Source organism: Hylobates moloch, unplaced genomic scaffold (genome assembly GCF_009828535.3).
Source record: "Hylobates moloch isolate HMO894 unplaced genomic scaffold, HMol_V3 SCAFFOLD_8, whole genome shotgun sequence".
In the NCBI taxonomy this organism is placed as follows: domain Eukaryota; kingdom Metazoa; phylum Chordata; class Mammalia; order Primates; family Hylobatidae; genus Hylobates; species Hylobates moloch.
The window spans coordinates 14,436,241-14,458,117 of record NW_026652283.1 but is presented as its reverse complement, the minus strand read 5'-3'; the positions used below and the strand labels follow the sequence as shown (position 1 = coordinate 14,458,117).

At 35.6% G+C, this 21,877-nt stretch overlaps 1 protein-coding gene and 1 non-coding gene across 4 annotated transcripts in view; both read left to right on the top strand.

The window, feature by feature from the left end:
• EPS8 (epidermal growth factor receptor pathway substrate 8) overlaps nucleotides 1-21,877 on the top strand; it is a 178,272-nt gene that overhangs the window by 98,770 nt on the left and 57,625 nt on the right. For all 3 annotated transcript variants that reach the window (XM_032159718.2, XM_032159719.2, XM_032159720.2), the window contains exons 2-8: nucleotides 3,213-3,292; nucleotides 4,862-4,938; nucleotides 15,710-15,777; nucleotides 16,799-16,960; nucleotides 17,088-17,237; nucleotides 20,100-20,182; nucleotides 20,731-20,867. In XM_032159718.2, the coding sequence (XP_032015609.1) occupies nucleotides 3,234-3,292; nucleotides 4,862-4,938; nucleotides 15,710-15,777; nucleotides 16,799-16,960; nucleotides 17,088-17,237; nucleotides 20,100-20,182; nucleotides 20,731-20,867 (736 nt within the window). In that variant the 5' untranslated portion in view covers nucleotides 3,213-3,233. The remainder of the gene's footprint in view (nucleotides 1-3,212; nucleotides 3,293-4,861; nucleotides 4,939-15,709; nucleotides 15,778-16,798; nucleotides 16,961-17,087; nucleotides 17,238-20,099; nucleotides 20,183-20,730; nucleotides 20,868-21,877) is intronic.
• On the top strand, nucleotides 14,824-14,927 carry LOC116473940 (U6 spliceosomal RNA). Its single transcript, XR_004249501.1, has one exon. It is a non-coding gene; the product is annotated as a U6 spliceosomal RNA (small nuclear RNA).

The window sequence follows — 21,877 nt, the reverse complement described above, 5'->3', positions numbered from 1 at the left end:
GGGAGCCAGAAGGGAGATGGTTTTCCCTGGATCCGGCTGCCCCAGCTAAACTCCAAACTCCGCGTCATTCTACCGGTCCGTGGCCTGCAGCATGCTGGTGCCTGTTAGTGTGTTCCGCTGCGCATGTGCCCCTCTCAATGTCCAGCTGCTTATGTGCCTGCCTGCTAGGGTCTCAGGGTTTTTATAGGCACAGGATGGGGGCGTGGCAGGCCAGGGTGGTCTTGGGAAATGCAACATTTGGACAGGAAAACAAAAATGCCTGTCCTCATCTAGGTCCATGGGGGTAGAGCCCTAACCAGCGACTACGCCTTCCTCTACCCAGCACTTAATTTTTCAGTTAGAGTTGATCATTATTTTAAATTGTGTATATGGTGTATATGGGTATAAACTGGGTATGTCTTAAAAGCCTAATGGAAAAAAAGACATTTGTAATTGTTTCCTTTGCATGGTATACATTGCAATTGCTTAAATTGGGTATTTGAAAGCCTCCATATTTGCCACATGAGCCACCGTGATCAGTGAACCTGTGATTGCCAAATGACAAAAAGTTTCTATATTTAAAATTCAATTTAGCAAATTGCCATTTTCTATCCCCTTTTCTAATGTTCTCTTACTCTAACAGATCACTTTTTAAAACAAAACAGAGACCATGCATTTATTTGATTGTCTTGAAGAATTAAACATGAAAAGATGAGATGCTGTGGCTATCACTTTTCATTAAAACCAGCTGCTGTGGTTTTAAAACGCAAACCAGATCAAAATCAGCACAAACCCTGGGGGTTTAATTTATATACTGAATGAACCAGCTTGCTTTGAAAGAACACTTCTTTTTTTTCCAGTTTTGGAAGAAACTTCCACGTCTATCTCATTTCATCTTTACACTAGCACTGTGAGCTTGGAAGACGAAGAATTATCTCCATTTTACTGACGAGAACATTGAGACAGAGGCTTAATTGACTTTTCTAGCCCAATTAGTGCCAGGAATAGTGTTAAAATTCCAGACTATCTCTAGTTCCATAATGTTATTCCAGGCCTCTGTTCTGGCCCAAATTATAGAACGTAGTAATGATGTGCTGTAGTTGGATCCTTAGCCAATTATGAAGAATTTAGGAATTTTGTAAGCTGCTATTAAACCACTGACTGCTTGAAATTGGCCATAGTGGGAACATTTATACCATGGAAATCAATAAGCACTACAAATCAGGCCCTCTGCCTTGTCCCACCCTGAGAATTGGTTTACCAGAACACCACTGATTGTATCTAAGTATAAACTGAAGAAGGAAAACAACAAAAATGGAGCACAGCAATGTAATATACATGTAATTTTCTAAGTACATGCATGTATAGGGCAGAGGCCAATCTTTCTTTGCTTCTTAATTTATAAATTTGCTTTTAAGCAGTGGATAGGAAAACTTGAATTAAATTCCAGTATTTTGAGGGCCATTCTTATCCATTTTTTAAGAACTGGGTCAAGTCCCAGCCCTTCCAGAAAGTAATGACAGTCTTCATGGCCTTTTCCCTCTCCGAACTTCTAGCAGGTTTAAAATAGAGCTACATATGTTGGGACTTCATTCCTTACTATTTGTTTTACGTGAATTAACTTTGTTTCCCTAAGAATACAATAAACTCTTTGAAGAGTGGGACATGGATTTCCTTCTTTCTTTCTTTGAATAAATATTTAATGAACACGTATTCTGTGCCTGGTACCCTTCTTCTTGTTTGAAAAGCAGAAGTCATCAAACAAAAATTCAAGCCTTTTGGGGGCTAAGAGTTTAGTGAAGAGTCAGGTATTAATTTAAGTAAAGGAAAAGTTACGAATGTGATAAATGCTTTGAAAAATTGTTTATAGTATGGAGAGTGTCTGATAGTGGGATTTTATCTATCCAGGAAGGTCAGTAAAATCTTCCCCTGAGGACATTGTGATTGAACTGAGATCTGAAGAATGAGAAAGAATTAGCTCAAAGTGACCAGATCTTGAATATTATTTCTTTATGTAGGCTTTCTATGCTCTTCCAATCTGAGTTAAGTTCCCTTATTATATGCATCCATGTTATGATGAATGTTCCCTTTGTAATAAGTACAACTTAAAATTTTACGTTTATTCATTATCTGTTCCCCCCCACTAGACTGTTGGCCCTATAGTTGGGACCATGTCTGTTTGGTTCACTTTGGTGGTCCCAATATCCATCACAGGACCTGAAACTTAATAATCAATATTTGTTCATGCTTTCACCCCCTTGGCCCATAAAGCTGGGGTATGTCCTGCCTAACTCACAGTTATGGAGAGGACATAGTAATATAATATATTTGAAAAGACAAAAGTCAGAAAAATAAGACAGGATCCAGGATAGCTTAGTGACACAAAACCCAGAGAGGACCAAATATCCAGGAGTGGAAAGAAATAAACTGGGTACAGCAGTGTTATCTAGAAGAAAGAAAAGGCCATTCCATTTGGTAAAGATGAAGTTTTACTAATTATTTATCTTGTTTGAAGGAAGTTTGTTCAATCTGTAAAATAGATTTAAAAATGGCTTTTGAGGTTAAATATCTGATACTGATTTTTAAAGTTATTTTCTTGTGAAAAGTAAAAGAAATGTGTAAATGAAAACTTTCCTGAAAAAAAGAGGTATCCATGTGCATTTGTGCATTTGACAAAGCACATGTTGTCAAATGTGCTTTGAAGGAAAGAAGAAATAAAAGAAGGAAGGTCAGAAAGAAAACCACTTGTAGGCAAAAAGACTGCAAGTTAACTGTTACCTGGTTCTCTGTAAACGATAGAGCTCTGGGTGATACTTTTTGCTTTTGTACTTTTCTGTATTTCTCAACTTTTTAAATTAAATGAGTTTATATTATTTTTATAATGGAACAGTAAAAGTAACATCTCATAAAATTGATAGTTGATTATGAGTTTGGGCAGAATGTAGAATTATGTCTATATGCTTTGAGGACTCAGAACTATATTTTAGATTTTTCTTTTGTTCACCTAAATTTGCTTACAATTTTAGCATATTAATTTTAAATGCCAATTGGATCTTTGTTTAAATGTTCATCTATACCTCTGGGGCCTGAGCTCTTTAAGGGTGGAGATCTTTATCTTTGTATTTCTACTATAATTCCTGGCAGCAACACATATTTGTTGAATGAATAACTTTTGAAACTGAGATGTCTTGACCTTTTTATTGCCTTTAATCTATGTGTCTTTCTTTTTTTAGAACACACGAGTGAAAGACACAATGAATGGTCATATTTCTAATCATCCCAGTAGTTTTGGAATGTACCCATCTCAGATGAAGTAAGTTGAAAAGTTTATATTTAATATGTTTTGGGGGGATTCGATTTGGTGATTTTAATTGTTTTATACTTTTAGTGAAAAGATTACTTTTGTTGTGTAGTTCAGTAGTTCATTCCTCATTAATATGTAATATCTTTGTTACAACACGTTATTAAAAGTTTACTATGTCTGATAAGAATAAGATGCTAAAGTAAATAGCCTTATGATAATTATATTGATCTCACACTTGGAAGATGTTTCATTCTAGTACTTTATGCATTATTGCTTTTCATGGTTGAATATATAATCTGCTTCAGAGCTTTGAATTTCTGTGGTGCATTCTGTTATTGTTATTTGTAAAATATAGGCATTTGAGAAGGGTTAAATGTCATTTAGTATAAACTAATCAAGTTATTTACCAATGTGTAAAACTAGAAAAGATCAGGCAAACTAACAAAATAATTCCAGTGGGTCCAGGTATAACTTGAAATCATAACCCTGACTTAATTGGCCATTGTCTTATGTATTACAAGTAATGTTACTATTTGACATTGGCCATTGTGGTATATATTTTACTCATCATTTTTTCATAACAGGTAATGTTTACTATTTTGAGAGAATAAAATAAAATGTAATTCTTAGTCATGATGCTAAAAGCCCTCAATCTGCCACAGCTTCTCCAGTCATTCGTCTATTCTGGGAATGTTACATTAACTGCATCTTTCCACAGACACTGTGCTATTTCTTGAGTCAGTTCCACATACCTTTTTCCTCACTTGATTCTCTGCCTGTTTATAGAGCTTCTTTCCATTCATTTAGATTCTGCTTGTATCAATGTGGTAGTAAAGTTTTCTTAGATATGTTGATAAAGAGTTAGTCCTTCTTTGATTTTACATGTCATATCTATTAGTTTTACCCAGATATCACATTCTATTATAATTATTTTATGTACTTGTTTTATTGACAGCACCCTGTTTCCCCCTCCCATAGTCCTTATTCTTCTAAGTTTTGGGTCTTAAAAAAATGTTTACTGAAAAAATGAGTAAAATTCAAATAAAGCACTATTTATTTCACATAACATATTAGTAGCAAGAGGTTAGATAGCCTCCTGCATAGCTGGGATTGCAGGTGCCTGCCGCCATGCCTAGCTAATTTTTTTTTTTTTTTTTTTTTTTTCTTTGAGACAGAGTCTCGCTCTGTCACCAGGCTGGAGTGCAATGGCGCGATCTCGGCTCACTGCAACCTCCACCTCCTGGGTTCAAGCGATTCTCCTGCCTCAGCCTCCTGAGTAGCTGGGATTGCAGGGATGTGCCACCACACCCGGCTAATTCTGTATTTTCAGTAGAGACGGGGTTTCTCCGTGTTAGTCAGGTTGGTCACGAATTCCTGACCTCAGGTGATCTGCCCGCCTCAGGCTCCCAAAGTGCTGGGATTACAGGCGTGAGCCACCATGCCTGGCCATCAGTATGTTCTTTTAAACACATGGTGATTATAGTGCATTGGAATTTTTATTTCCTAGTTTAGTTTCTATTAGTTATATTGGACTTTAACCCAACACAATGACCTTTTTTGTTATTATTATTATTACAGTGGCTACGGATCATCACCCACCTTTTCCCAGATGGACAGAGAACATGGTTCAAAAACAAGTGCAAAGGCCCTTTACGGTAGGTTTATTTGATAGGATATAATTCTGTTTCTAACCACTTTTTACAAATTACATTTTCAAACTCATGGTTTGAATGCACACACTTAATATTGTTTGGAATGAGGCATTGATAGCTAAATCAGGATTATTTTAAAGAAGAGTTTTTATAAAAACTACCAAAGGCATGAACTCTGCTTGCTGTTGTACATCTTAGAACTACAGATGAAATGTATTGCAGTGCTTTCAAAAGTCCTATGCATGGCGCCAATGCCCTAGGTGGCTTTTCCCGTTTACTACTTGTAATAATGTTTGTTGATCTTTGTGACTGATCTAGTTGGTGGTGGGCTAACAGGTGGCAGAACTTTTTCCTCATAGCTCTTGAATTTTGGGGGGTATTATTACAATATATCTAATAGCCGTTACATAATTTCTTTATGCACTGCAAAATAATTATGCTTTTCCCCTGATCTTACTCCCATTGCCCTCTCTGGATTGTCTCACATAAACATACAATTTTTTTACACTTCAGATATAAAATAGAAGTCCATGAGTTCTCATTGTTCAATTCCCACCTATGAGTGAGAACATGCAGTGTTTGGTTTTTTGTCCTTGCGATAGGTTAGTGAGAATGATGTTTTCCAGTTTCATCCATGTCCCTACAAAGGACATGAACTCATCATTTTTTATGGCTGCATAGTATTCCATGGTGTATATGTGCCACATTTTCTTAATCCAGTCTATCATTGTTGGACATTTGGGTTGGTTCCAACTCTTTGCTATTGTGAATAGTGCCGCACAGGAAGGGGAACATCACACTCCGGGGACTGTTGTGGGGTTGGGGGAGGGGGGAGGGACAGCATTAGGAGATATACCTAATGCTAAATGACGAGTTAATGGGTGCAGGAAATCAACATGGCACATGGATACATATGTTACAAACCTGCACATTGTGCACATGTACCCTAAAGCCTAAAGTATAAAAAAAAAAAAAAAAAGAAGTCATAAGTAACAAGAAGTCAAGGACTCCTGAAATTTGCCACATATGTTTAGGATGGCATGTATTTGTATAGGGTCTGGATGGACATTTTTATTGTATAAAAATAAAGAATGAGAATAATATTGTGATTAATAGCAAAGACTCTGGAACCAGACTTCCTAGGTTCAAATTCAGTTATTTATTATCTGAGTGATCTTGGGCAAATTAACTTACCTGTGTGTGCCTAATTTTGCTTATCTGTGTAATGGAGGTATCTCACAGGGTTGAAGTGAGCATTAACTAAGTTAGTACATGCAAAATACTTAGAACTGTTCTTGGCAAGTAGAAAACACTGTATGTGTTTGCTATTATTATTGTTGATATTATCATTATTATGTACTATAGGAACCAACAGCATTTTCTAAATTGTGGAATTCTTTTTTACATTATCTAGATCTGCAACTTCTTGGCTGTTGTAAGAATAAACAATTCTAAGGTTTTGTGATTGTTTTTCTACCTATATTCTTAGTGAATTGGCATTATCACTGAAATCAGACATTCATAAAATGGATTTAATACCATACGTGCCTATACTTTTTATAGCCTTATTAATCTGATTATTGTTGATTTCAGTTTATTAAGTATTGTGACATTGTTACCGTGGTCTAATAGTTATGAATTGTAGATCTAGAGGATGTATTCAATAAACATTTTGTCATTAATACGTGTACAGAACAGGACCAAAAATATATGATCCCTGACTTTAAGGGACTTATAGTCTGGAGAATAACTTGAAGATAACAGAAAAGAGATTTTTTTTGATAAGAATAAAATAATTCCTTCAGTCTTTCATTTGTAGACAGATATTTATTAAGTGCAGTATTTATTAAGTATGCTATGCCATGATCTTCATAGTCTTTATTTCTATGTGCTTTCTTTCATTCATTTCAAAGATGACTAAGAGATGGCTGTTGCCTATGTGCCACTTTAGTGCAATAGACTAGTAAACACATTGTTACAATAAAGGGCTAAATGTGCTTAGATGGTAGTGTGTAGGAGGTGCAGTGGTGAGGGCTGGTCAGAAAGGATTTGATAGAGGAATTGAGCCTTGAGCTGAGCTGTGAAAGTTATATTGTGTTCTTCAGAATTTCAGGGGTCAGAGGATGCTACAGACAGTATGAAACCCTTTTAAGAGGGACTATCAATGCTGTGAAGGTGGCCCATATTTGTCTTGTTCACTTCAGAATTTCCTGTGCTTATTGGCATAGTGGCTAATATATAATTTATGTTCAGAAAATACTTGCAGAATGAGTGTAATGAGTTAATCAGATGCAAGCAATTTGGTGTTAACTGGAGAGTGCATGGTGGTGCATTGGGAAATAAGATTGAAAAAATGAACGTAGACCACATTGGGAAGAATTATACTAAGGAATTTAGGCATTGTTTACAATGAATGAGCAGCCTTTGATGTGTTTTAATCAGGATAGTAATAGGTCAGATTTGTTCTGGCTCACTCTGGTAGTAATATTGAGGATGAATTTGATGAGTATGGATGGAAATAAGTGAATCAGAGATTTAAGTAAAATGGCAAATTAGACACCTAATAATAACCTAGCCTAAAGACTTTTAATAAGGAGAAAGAGTATTAATCCTCTCACAGATACCACAGATCTAAAATCTAATGTCAGAGAGCTAAGAAAGAAATAAGAAAATAGAACTCACCTGTAAATTTTAATGTTTATATTGTATTAGAAGCAACTTTATAAAATCTTAGATCCAAGGATTGAAAAATCTTACTTTTTTTTTCTGTTTGTTTGTTTGTTTGTTTATTTTTTTGGAGACAGAGTCTTGCTCTGTTGTCCAAGCTAGAGTGCATTGGTGCAATCTCGGCTCACTGCAGCCTCCGCCTCCTGGGTTCAAGCGATTCTCTTGCCTCAGCCTCCAGAGTAGCAGGGACTGTAGGTGCATGCCACCATGCCCAGCTAAGTTTTGTATTTTTAGTAGAGACGGGGTTGCTTATGCCTGTCATCCCAGCACTTTGGGAGGCCAAGGCAAGTGGATTACCTCAGGTCAGGAGTTTGAGACCAGCCTGGAAAACCTTTAGCTTTTAAGCAATAAATTTTTACTTTCCCCCTTTTACATATAAAGCAAAGTGAGGTCCCCTTTTCAAGTTAGATGATTATCAAAGTCACATAACTTAAAACTTGATTACAAAGTAACAATTTTGTATACTGTAATGAAAATGAGCAGTGTATAGGTACAACAAGATAGAAATAAATTGATTGAAAGGGGCAAATCCAAGAAGCATTTATAGGGAAGAGAGAAGTCTTAGCAATGGATTGGGCTTAGAAGTAAGATGGCTTTAAATTGCAGATGTGGTTTCTTTCCTCTTTGTTTCTAATACCCACCACTGTCTCTCAACACACCGCACAAAGACATACACAGAGTACCATCCCTCTGAGAGTTCTCAGAAAATGCCTATGGAATGAATGGACAGATGGATGAATGACAAGGGAGAAATATGTTCATGCTTTGAAGATAGCTTTGCAATAAACAGATTCTAGTTGAAGTTTTTTTTTAGGTAGCTTTGGGAGTGTTTAGCATCTCAGTCTGCATAGTTTTAACTTATGTATAGCGTCTGTTATCACATGCTAGAAGTACCCATGATATAACAACATGGAAAAGAGACAGGCTTGAGACCCGGCCACATAGAAAAAGCAGCCCTAAATATTCAGAAGGGAGATGAATCTGAATGATTTGGTGTAAAGGTAAGGAATGCAACCCCCGAGTTTCACAGCACATAAGCTAATGTGCACACACATGATCCTTTGTCACCAAGAAGAGATTATATGTATCTTCAAAACGTGAACATATTTCTCCCTTGTCATTCATCCATCTGTCCATTCATTCCACAGGCATTTTCTGAGAACTCTCAGAGGGAGGGCACTATGTGTGTGTTTTGTGTGGTGTGTTGAGAGACAGTGGTGGGTATTAGACACAAAGAAGAAAGAAACCACATCTGCAACTTAAACAGTGTGGGCTAGCAGTGTCTCTTCTTAACTGGAAATTTAGTAAAGAAGAGATTTGTGATATAGTTTGTTTTCTCACAGTTGATGCATCTTGTGTAAAATTTATCCTTTTACAATTTTAAACGAGTTGAAATCATCTTCCAAGAATTAATTTGCCTTCATGGGTGGTACATGAACATCTTTGTAATAGGAGGATACTGTTTTGTGCACTGGAACATGAATGTTCACACTGTTTTTTACGCACTGACCACAGTCTAGATACTCTGAAGTTTCATGCAGTTTTTCGTGAGAACACTTTTCAGGTCTGACACCATAGTGGGCCTCCTGGATTGCTTCTACTGAATGTGCTTGGAAAGGCAGCAGGGGTTTTGGAGGCCAGAGGATCTGAATCATGGTACTGCTACCAAATGGCTGCTGTCTTTCACAAATGATTGGCCCCAGTTTCCTCATTTATAAAATAAAAATGATAATAATTCTGTGGTAAGTTTATATGAGAAAATAGAAGTAATGACGCCATCATGGGAATGGGGAGTGGTACTGGAGAGTCACTTTCTGTCCTGGGTCCTCAGATTCATCAAGATTCTCAAATTTAATATTTTGATATTACCTCCAAATGATGTTAGACAATTAATTATAGTGATATTTTGACAGAATCAAGAGGTGACTTTTATATTTTAAAACTTATATTCTATATATCACTCCCTATAATGCTCTAGAAATATTTTTTATAAATGGTGTAATTGTATTGTGAACTATGCTTGTATATGACAATAAATTTGCTTATTTGAGGACATATTAATTTATTCAAGGAAAATAGTGAAAATATGCTGCCATTTTAGTAACTCGATTTTGCCATTTTTAAATTATCATACAAGAAATTTCCAAGCCAGCATGTGAAAGACTCTGCATCATTATCGTCACTGACACCATAACACTTACTTAGGAAGATAAATATTAATTTCTCTCTCCTCCAGTTATAACAGTAACGTTTTATTTAGCTACTGTTATCAGAATACTGGAAATTTTATATTTTTTTCCAACTAGGCTGTTTGTCAAAGCCTTTAAGCACTAAAATTTAAAATTGTTTTTAAGGGAAATACTTGTAAAGTATATTAAATATTCCCTTCCCTTTGGTGTGGCGGCTGTAATCTCTTCTTGGTGACAAAGGATCATGTGTGTGCACATTAGCTTATGCACTGTGAAACTCAGGGACTGCATTCTTTACCTTTACACCAAATCATTCAGATTCATCTCCCTTTTGAATATTTAGGGCTGCTTTTTCCATGTGACTGGGTCTCAAGCCTGTCCCTTTTCCATGTTGTTATAACATGTGAGCTTCTAGCATGGCTTCTGATATCTATAGGCTGGGAAACTAGATAAAAAATGTTCTTAGTAAATAGGTTCTAAGTGGGGACTTGAGAGTCTTTTTTTTTTTTTTGAGACAGAGTCTTGCCCTGTTGCCCAGGCTGGAGTGCAGTGGCGCCATCTTGGCTCACTGCAATCTCTGCCTGCTGGGTTCACGCCATTCTCCTGTCTCAGCCTCCTGAGTAGCTGGGACTACAGGCACCCGCCACCACGCCCGGCTAATTTTTTTGTATTTTTAGTAGAGATGGGATTTCACCGTGTTAGCCAGGATAGTCTCAATCTCTTGACCTTGAGATCTGCCCACCTCCGTCTCCCAAAGTGCTGGGATTACAGGCATAAGCCACTGTGCCCAGCCGAGAGAGTCTTTTCCACTAGAGTCTGTATGTTAAAATATGCACGTGTTAATGTATAGACATGGTGATATCTCTAACAAACACTCAGAGGACTTCATTTATTTAAGTGTGGGTATTATGCTATGTTCTGAATAGCTGGACTTTCCAGAAAGGTAACTTCTCTTTAAATTAGATATTGCTTAATTTGGAATGTGATCATTTCATAAATTACCAATTACTTAAAGTCATTTTATCTCTAGAAAACTCATTTCATTGAATTACCTATTAGTAATATTTTGTTGTCATTACCAACACCTACAGTTAACTTTGAGATTTTATTATTGGGAGGACAAATAATATTGGGTCAGTATGATAGAAAGGTACTCCTTTTAAGTCTCATTTTATTTTTATTTTTTGAGATAGGGTCTCGCTCTGTCACCCAGGCTGAAGTGCCGTGGCACAATCTCAACTGACTGCAATCTCCACATCCTAGTTCAAGTAATTCTCCTGCCTCAGCCTCCTGAGTAGCTGAGATTATAGGAGTGTGCCACCACACCTGGCTAATTTTGGTATTTTTAATAGAGACAGCCTTTCGCCATGTTGGCCAGGCTGGTCTTGAATTCCTGACCTCAAGTGATCTGCCTGCCTGGGCCTCCCAAGTACTGGGATTACAGGTGTGAGCCACCATGCCTGGCCTTAAGTCTTATTTTAACCTTAAGTTTAAACTGCTTTGTGATGTTAACAAGTAGGAAAATATACTTCTGTTTTTCCATCTTTGTTTTTTCTTCTCAAGGAGGTGTTGGTAAGAATTGAGTATAAGTAACCTATAAACTGCATGGTGAATTTCTGTATAATTGGGTTTACTATAAACTTTAGTTCTACACAGTGCTTGATTCAACTCTTTTGTAGCAGTGTTCCTGAATTTTTCTTAACACATATCCATTCCATATGTTGTCCTTTTCATACCTAGCTTTCTTTCTCTTCTTGTCTATCTCCTGATCTTGGTTTGGAGCTAGTCTCTCTGTTGAATTGTTATAATTAAAGCCCAAGCAATTTCTTACACATTCAAGTAGCACTTAAGAGTTAAAACCCATTTATCTTTTGCCCATCCTTATTATTTACAGTGTGTATTTTACTTAGAGAAAACACTGAAATCTTTTTTTTTTTTTTTATTCTTAAGATGTAAATGGCTTCTAATTCATTAAATAGTATCAGGAAATGGAGCTAAATGTTTGAGTCAAAAATTCAGCTTGATAGAATGTGGCAGAGCAGTTGACTCAAAAAGACAGTTTGGCAGTTTTCCCAACTTAGCTGAAAATTTTAAAAGTCCTTTTTACCTCATGGAATCAGCCATTTTAATAATTTGTTGAACAGGCCAATAAAATTAGTTCTTAATGTAGTTTTACAGAAATGATTTTGTTTATTTTTCATAATGATATCTTGGTTCGGATACTCATTTGTCAAATGGTGATTATAGTTGCCTGATATTGAGAGCTTGTAATTATCACTCAGTGCTCCTCACTGATTCCCATTAAGCACCTCTCCTCTACGGAATAAATATACTTAGACACTAAGCTAGTGGGAAAGGAATTCTCCCTTACTATGTTTGAAAGTTTTTGTAAGTATAAAGTAATACGAGTTCTAGCCCATTGTTTTATTTAGAGAGAGGAATACTCAGCAGCTGCTTTTATGTTACTTTTTTCTTGTTAATGGCCAAATCCTTACTCTCTAAGGAACATTTTTGTTTTTAGAGAAAGAGAAAAAAAATTCTAAATATTAGCTGTATCTCTGAATATTAGCTGTTTCAAATGTTATATTATGCATAAACAGCAGTGCAGGTGAAAGGGAATTAAGTGTAAATACCAAGACCTGGATGCTTTTTATACTTGTAGTTCAACTAATTAACAAATTAAATGAAACCTAAATTTAGTATTTCTGATCTGGGAGTTGAATATCAATTTTTGCAATAGTATATAATAAAATTGTATGTAAAGATTTTTCATCATTGGTTACTGAATTCATGTAATTCTGTCTGTTTGGAGTTGTACATTCTGGACCATGACATAAAAGCTAATAGGCAAAATAGTGAAACACAACCAGTGGTTCTATAGGCAAGTAAATTTCATCCTACCTCTAATTGATTCTGAGAGAGAAAGAGAGGCAGGGGCCAGAATAGGAGGGGAAATAGTCTTATGTTAGGAGTTGAGCAGCTTGTACTACTAGAAACCTAAAACCCTACTGCCATATTTATTCATGAATTTATTATTTAATATACCATTTGACCATATTTACATTCTTAATTTGGAAAGGAAAATGTTCTGCTTGAAGAGATAGTATATAGTAGATGAGTTGCACACTGTTTTATAAAGTTCATTCCAACATGCAGCCAAGGATGAGAACCACTGTTAGCAAAAGTGGTGAATTTCATTAGAGGATTCATCTTGAGTAGTGTTGAGAGATTTCAGTTAGGCTTTTTATACTGTTTTAAGGCTTTGGTGAGATTTCTGGCTTAGGAGCCTAATTACTATTTATACTAGTTCTTGTGAATTCATGTGATTCTCATAAAAAAGAAATGTATTATAATTGCCTTTTAGGAAATGTCTTTCAAAATTGCCTATTAAAATGTTAATATTAACCTTTGTTTATGGATTGACTTAAAAATCACTGGAACTACTAGTTTATTTATAAGTCCATTTATGGCATTTGTACATTTTTATGATCTTTAAAAGATAGTTTCTTATACAACTTATTTATTGTACAACATAGGAGAGAAAGCAGCTTAGGAATTCCTAAAGTGGATTCTTAATTTGGAATATTAGAAATGACACCATATCTTCTAGGCAATCGGAGTGATCAGTTAATGTCATACTGTTTAAAATGCTATCAGATAGTTTTTCTTCTCATTTCCATAAATTATGTTTCTGTGGGATTGGGAAACTATGGGTTAGGAAATCGGGAGGTCAGGGATATATTCTTAATACTTCATGATGAGAATATCTAAATAGAAACACACAGTATTTCAGATCTTCAAGTGTTGTATTTGCCAGTAAATTACCTGAAAGACAAAGCATTTGAACATCCAGGAGCTGCCATGTTATGACTGGGTGTCATGGCAACCACTGCCATTTCTTTTCTGTCCTAAGGTCAGATCAAAGCAAGCAGAACCTTCCTGCTCTGAACCTATCATGGGCAGTTGTGTTAGAATATGGTGAACCAGTGACTCTGAAATAGTGATTATTTCTAAGATGTGGTTTTGTGAAATATATTCCTGAATTATATATTGTATTACAAGAGTCATAACGGCTGTCACAAGGACAATTATCGATGTGTCAATATCTCACACTGATTAATCCTCAACAACTAATCAGAAAAATCACGGTCGTTCACTTTTTAAAAATATGTAGAATACAGTCACGTAAGTGAAGGTTTATGTTTTGTTATATTGGGAGAGAAAATTTTAGGTGAAACCAGATCTTTCTTTTTGATGACATTATTTTGGTAGGACCAGATGGCTCATACTTCCTCAGGTCATCATCCAAACAAAAAAAGAAAGGTAGCACGGAGTGAATTTTGTAGTGCATCTGTTTTTATTAAGTAATTTTAATGCTGCAAAAGCAAAAATGGAATGTATTGGAATATTAGAGTAATATTGATACAAGGATATGGAGATTTTAATCTAAATTTTAAAAGTAAATATAAATGAAAAGTTACATTCATATGTGTTGTAAAATGAAAATTTATTAAGTTTTCTTAAAATTCTGTTAATATTCTGAGTCTGCATATGTACATATGCACTTTATATTTTTGTACTTGCTCGGCTTTTATGTTCAGCAGAACTTTCCAAACAACTTATCTATTATAGAATATCTATACTAACTAAAAGAAATAGGTTTACATTTACAAAAAAAATAGGTTGTTGGGAAAGCTAAGGTATATCTATATGTCAGAATGTTAATGGCTTAAAGGCCTTTAGGTTTGACCTTGTTTAATCCTTTTATTTTACAGTAAGGGTGCTGAGGCCCAGGGTATTAAGTTTCTTGCCCAAATTTAGTTTCCTACTTAGTGACAGAGCTGAAGCTGGAACAATACATCTTATAGTTCCCTCTCAAAGTTATTTTTCATCATAGCGTTCTGTTTGGAAGAAATAGGGCAACTCTGAATTTACAAATAAGCAAGTTGCTTGATTAGAAAAGTAACAAATAGTGCTCACTTTGGCAGCACATATACTAAAATTGGAATGATACAGAGATTAGCGTGACCCCTGTGCAGGGATGGCACGCAAATTCATGAAGTGTTCCATATTTTAAAAAATAATACAAATTTTAAAAAGAGAGTAACAAATACCAAATATTGCCAACATACATTTTATATTTTAATGTTTTTTTTTGGTTTTGCAGCATTTCAGAAAAGAAAATTAAAGGTTTCTTTTTGCTTTTTAAGTAGTTTGGTGCAATAACTTTCTACCTGACTTTCTTATTTTTCCTATCAGCTTATATTTATAATTCTAAGTATCACATTTGTGTGTTCTGTAGATGTGTGAAAACTGTTAATATTTAATGGCAAGCCATGTGATTGAATCATGTTTTAAATCTCCTCTAACACTATCCCAGTTTGGATATTGCAAAAGGAGATGTTCCTTGTAGTGCCTATTATTTTAATAATGTAGTCTAACTCATATAATACAGTATCTATGACAATATTTGCAATTATATTTTGATATCAGTGCAGTAACAGATGAAATTTATAAGCCAGTTGTAATCGATTTGTCAAACAGTAGGTCCCTGACTGATAAATAAAACCTTTAGATGAAATAACTTTTTTTCTTATAATATTTATACTCTTGTTAACCTTTGGAATTCTAAAAATGGATAGTGGATCAAATTGTTCTTGCCTGTTGTTTAGACTTTCTTGTGGTTTTTAGATTTACTGCGAATAATGTGTGTTTTCAGATACACCACACAATGGCAACTTGTCAGCTACTGTATTTATATGTGAGATAGACTAGTTTTAGAGATAGCCACATGATACCAATATATGAACTTCAGTCTATTAGGGGACAAATCATGGCTTTTTCAATTTCTCTTTCAGAACAAAGGAAGAATTATGCACGGGACAGTGTCAGCAGTGTGTCAGATATATCTCAATACCGTGTTGAAGTAAGATGCTTTGGTGTTTGCTAGTATTTAGAGTGACCCTTGAGGAACATAAAAATTGGAAGTTAAATCAGAATTCTGTTTTATTTCATTCTTATGATGTATTTTAAGTTGCATTGACCTTTTTGTTTAGATTTTTTAAAACAGATATTACATATAAAGTATCTTGTTAGTCTGTGGTCTATTTTCATAAAGAATTATTTAAAATCATAACTACTACCCATTTATCATTGCCAGTCTTATTTCACTTAAAATAGGATAATGGCTTTTACTTTGTACTATAGACTCTTCTTGAAATTAAACCTTTGCCAGTTTCAGTGAGCAATTTAGTTTTTAGTTTAACTAAAGTTATTACCAGTTCTAGTTAAATAATGGTTCTTTTTTAGTTTTTGCCCTCTTTTAAGATATTTGCTCTTGATTGGAATTTATCTAGTTGACCTCTGCTTATAATAGACAATATTTAAGCAGGGAAGTAATTTTTAAATTGCCCTTATTTTCAGTTTTCTACCTATCTCAAGCATGCTTAATCAAATTTAAACAGTTTTGTTTCAGTAAGTGGTTTTAGTGGATTGAATAGTTTGACAGTTCCTATAGACTAGAATTGTGCTGTTGCTACAATCAGTGTCCATAGTTTTGAAGCTCCCATACAGATAGCCTGCTGTTTACATGCTGCTAGGTTCAGCATTTAAATAACCATAATAGAGTGTCAAATAGGGGAAAGATTATTTTAAAAGAATATTATTTAAGCTGTTAAGAATTTGTTTTAATGTCATGTTTATGTAATTCAACATAGCTCAGTATGAAACAGATTCAGGTGTCTTATGAGTCAAAACACCATTTCTTCTATTCAAAAAAAACCTTGGTTGGTTTTATTCTCTTATTAAAATAGTCATGAAGTTTTAAGAGTACTTTGTGTTTGTCGTTCTCTGCTAGCTGACCTCAGGTTAATTTGATTTTCTTTTGGAAAATGTATACTAAGAGGTTGTATGTGTTATAAATCTCTTTCCTTTTTGCCAATCGTAAGCACTTGACTACCTTTGTCCTGGATCGGAAAGATGCTATGATCACTGTTGATGATGGAATAAGGAAATTGAAATTGCTTGATGCCAAGGGCAAAGTGTGGACTCAAGATATGATTCTTCAAGTGGATGACAGAGCTGTGAGCCTGATTGATTTAGAATCAAAGGCAAGTGTGTAAAATTTATACTATTTTATTTTCAAGAAACTCCACAAATATTAATGTTTACAATCACTTCAGATTGTTTGAAAATGGGTGGAAGTTTGACAAAATAAAATGTTCACTTTATTTATAGAATGAACTGGAGAATTTTCCTTTAAACACAATCCAGCACTGCCAAGCTGTGATGCATTCATGCAGCTATGATTCAGTTCTTGCCCTGGTGTGCAAAGAGCCAACCCAGAACAAGCCAGATCTTCACCTTTTCCAGTGTGATGAGGTTAAGGTAAAAGAATGGTGAAATTTTTGTTTCCTCTTTAAGCAGATGTTCTGGCAGCTTTTGAATTACCTGTTTTGATAATATATCTGGATATTAGGTACTAGATTTTTAGTTTCTGAGAATCTCATAAGGAAAACAAATACCTTAGTATCTTCCCTATGATTTCCTTGGCAAGTAAATAAAGAAATTAGGGTGATGTTAATAAAATCAGTAGCTCACACTTGTAATCCCAGTGCTTTGGGAGGCCAAGGCTGTAAGATGGCTTGAGGCCAGGAGTTTGAACCCAGCCTGGACAACATGGCAAGACCCAGTCTCTACTAAAAAGGTTTTAAAAATTAGCTAGATGTGGTTGTACACACTTGTAGTCTCAGCTACTCAGGTGGCTGAGGGAGGAAGATCTCTGGAGCCAGGCATTGGAGATTGCAGTGAGCTATAATCGCCCCTCTGCACTGCAGCCTGGGCAGCAGAGTGAGACTGTGTCTCTTAAAAATAAGATGCATTCTGTTTATTTTTTTAAAGGGTAGATAATATATTAAATTCACATCAAATGCCTTAAACTTATAATTAAAAATTGATTGTTCAGAAATCATGCTTTGTGGACAGTAAATAATCATGTAATTCTAATTTATTCTGCACTAATGACATAGCATGGATTACTGCAATGAAGTACTTAGACATTTCCCACGATATTGATTTAAAGTTCACCATTTAATTATGTGACTTGAATCATGGCTCAGGATTTGTAATTCCCAAATGATATGTGAAAATAGTTGAGCCAGTAATAACAGGCTATATCCTGAAAGTTTCTATTTCAAAGTACAGTGTAATTTCAAATGATTATAATTTGTGATGCTTTATTGGACCTTAGAAGTTATCTTCAACCTTGGATGTGTTTATTTCCTGAGTTGTTCTCTTTAAAAGAGAAATCATTTTGTGTTAATTTGTACTTTGCCAAAGCAGTGATTTAACATTTTGATGATATATTATAAAATATCCATGTAATTTTATTTTATAAAGAAATTCTAGGAGATTAGCACAGTCACTTGATCTTTTCTGTATTTTTTGACATTTAAAGATGATAGATAAAGTAAGATTGACTGTAAACTGTATTTTATAATTTTCTTCTAATTTCAATTTACGTCATAGATGACTTTCTAAAAATCTTCTTCTAAAAGAACTGGCATTTAGGTAATTTGTGTAAGTGATATTCATCAGATTTTTGTATAGTGCCTTTTGAAAGTCATACTATATTATAATTTTTGTAAGGTTAGATATATTCAATCAATAAATATTAAAGGGAATATTTTGCTTTAAAAATATAGTGAAATTTAATTCAAACATTTTATAAACCAGAGGCCTAAGTTAAAAAACATTTCAAATTTGATGTTTGTATCTGTGTTCTAAAAAGCCCCCCTGGGAGCTAAAAGTTACTATGCTGTGAAAAGTTTCTGGATTTTAAGTTGGGAACAAATGGCTTGCTTTACTTGATATGGAATGGTAATGATAATGGATTCAAAATATATTTACTGAATATAGTTTTGTCCTAACCCCAAAAGCTCACATACCACTAAGCACTATATGCATTTAGTCATTAGTTTCATACTCCACATATGAGACATTTTTCGCTTGGCTGGTTAAAAATATAAAGGCAATGAAAAATGCAGTTTCTTTTATATGGCTCATTGTGCAATATTGCTTTTGATTTTTAAATTTTCTTTATTATAGGACTTCATGCAATGCTCCTGCCCACGTTTGCAGTAAAATTTTTCTTAGAAATATAATAGCCCCAGCATAAGAAGTTGAAGATTCGTAGGCATCTTCAGTTTTTGTTTTGGGTTTTTTTTAAATAATTATTTTTAATTAAATATCTTTTCATCTTCAGTTTTAGTATCTTATGTAACAGAAAGCCTTGGACATGATGTTTATAATGTCTTGTTGAAACTAAATGCTCTTAGGAAGTCACACTGGACTGGGATGCATTGGCACTCTCATTTAACTAGCAATGTGACCTTGGCCAGGCCCTTTCATACAGGTACTCCTCAGTTTTATTAATTAGAAGGAACCGATGAGATGCTCTTGTAAATATCCCATCATTTCTAAAATTTTATGATTATCGATGCTTACTGTAAAATAAATACAACATACATATTTGAGAAAACATTATAGAGAACAAGGGGGCACAAACATAGATGGTGCATCTCATCAACATTCTAATATAGAGTAATAATCACTGGCTCTAAACAAACTTTGCAACCAAACAAAAACTTCGTATCTGCTAATCTCACATTGATCCCCAAGAAAAATCTCACTAAATGTTCTGGAAAAGTATTGGAAAAGTTAATTGTTTGCAGAAAGTTAACTTTTACCTGAAGTGACAAAATAAAGTGGTTACCCAAAGGGGTACAACTTAGTGTTGGAATTTATCTCATGGGTGTAGTAGATTTGCCTTAAACTCAAAGATTTGTTGTGCTGGGTTAACGGGTGTCTAGTGGATCTTGAGGATGAGAAAGGGAAGGAACTCTGTTCTATGTGTGGGAGTCTCTAACCCCTTAATTTCCACCCAGTTAGAGATTTTACTCAGTTTCATTTTTAGCATGTGCATATCCTTTCTATCATTGCCTTTATTCAAGGATAGTTTCCCTTTAAGATAATCTTTAAAAATTTCTTCAGTTTTTAAAATCTTATCATTATATAGTTCACCATTATAAAAACCACAAGAGTCATGTTTTGCAAGATTTTTATAAAAAGACTTTTTACATCAAGATACTTACTGATTCAGACAAGGAACATACCCTTTTTCTGTTTTAAACTACATATCAAGACTCAGAAAAATCCATAAACTTTCAGGTAACTTGTGTCTCCTTGCAGGCAAACCTAATTAGTGAAGATATTGAAAGTGCAATCAGTGACAGTAAAGGAGGGAAACAGAAGAGGCGGCCCGATGCCCTGAGGTAAAAACATTAAAAGAAATCAAGGGGTGGAATTGATTTGTTTCTAAGGCTTTTTTCCCCCAAAGAGTTAGAAAAATTATTTTCTATGGAAGTATGTGATTATATTGTATAGATCATAACCTGTAGTCTCAACACATTTGTTCTCCCAAGTTTGTCAGTGTGTTTGCTCCTCTTCTCTCCATATTTTTGGTCTTTCTCTGATATGGCTTCACTTGTGTTGTAAGTCACAGAGTCATGAAAGATGAGTGGCATTTTAAGAGAAGGTATCCTAGGGAAATACAAGCTAGACAGTAGGATTATAATTGTTCCATGGCCCTTCCAAATCACATGAGACTCAGAAAGAAAATCAACCTAGTTTTCAGCTGACTATTAATTTTTTTATTTCATATGCATTCATAAATATGCATAATATGGAATGCTTAGGAAATCCTTATTGCCCCTTGACATAGTTCTTTTTGAATTTTAATAACTAGTACCACAAGTTGAGTTAATTGATATGTTATAGAAAAAGAGATGGTAAAAATTCTATTTGTTTTCATCTTTTTAAGGATGATTTCCAACGCAAACCCTGGTATACCACCTCCACCCAGAGCGCCTGCCCCTGCACCCCCTGGGACCGTCACCCAGGTGGATGTTAGAAGTCGAGTGGCAGCCTGGTCTGCATGGGCAGCCGACCAAGGGGACTGTGAGTCTTCCTAGAATTAATATTTATTGAACACTTACTTTGGGTTGGGACATAGTTCTTGCTTTCAAATTATGATGCTGATTTCAGAACTAAAGCTTGAGGTTAGTTTTAAAAAAATCAACTCTGGCCAGGTGCAGTGGCTCATGCCTGTAATCCCAGTGCTTTGGGAGGCCGAGGCAGGTGGATCACCTGAGGTCAGGAGTTCGAGACCAGCGTGACCAATATGATGAAACCCTGTCTCTACTGAAAATACAAAAATTATGTGGGTGTGGTGGCATGCACCTATAATCCTAGCTACTGGGATGGCTGACACAGGAGAATCACTTGAACCCGGGAGGCGGAGGTTGCAGTAAGCTGAGATCAAGCCATTGCACTCCAGCCTGGACAACAAGACTGAAACTCCATTTCAAAAAAAGAAAAAACAAAATCTTAGGAAAAAGAAAGTTAAGGGGGAGGAGCCAAGATGGCCAAATAGGAACAGCTCCGGTCTCCAGCTCCCAGCCTGAGCGACACAGAAGACGGGTGATTTCTGCATTTCTGTTTGAGGTACCGGTCTCATCTCACTAGGGAGTGCCAAACAGTGGGTGCAGGACAGTCGGTGAAGCGCACTGTGTGCAAGCCGAAGCAGGGCGAGGCATTGCCTCACTCGGGAAGTGCAAGGGGTCAGGGAGTTCCCTTTCCTAGTCAAAGAAAGGGGTAACAGATGGCACCTGGAATATCCGGTCAGTCCCACCCTAATACTGCACTTTTCCAACGGGCCTGGAAAACGGCACACTAGGAGATTGTGTCCCGCACCTGGTTCGGAGGGTCCTATGCCCACGGAGTCTTGCTGATTGCTAGCACAGAAGTCTGAGATCAAGCTGCAAGGCGGCTTTGAGGCTGGGGGAGGGGCGCCCGCCATTGCCCAGGCTTGCTTAGGTAAACAAAGCAGCCAGGAAGCTCGAACTGGGTGGAGCCCACCACAGCTCAAGGAGGCCTGCCTGCCTCTGTAGGCTCCACCTCTGGGGGCA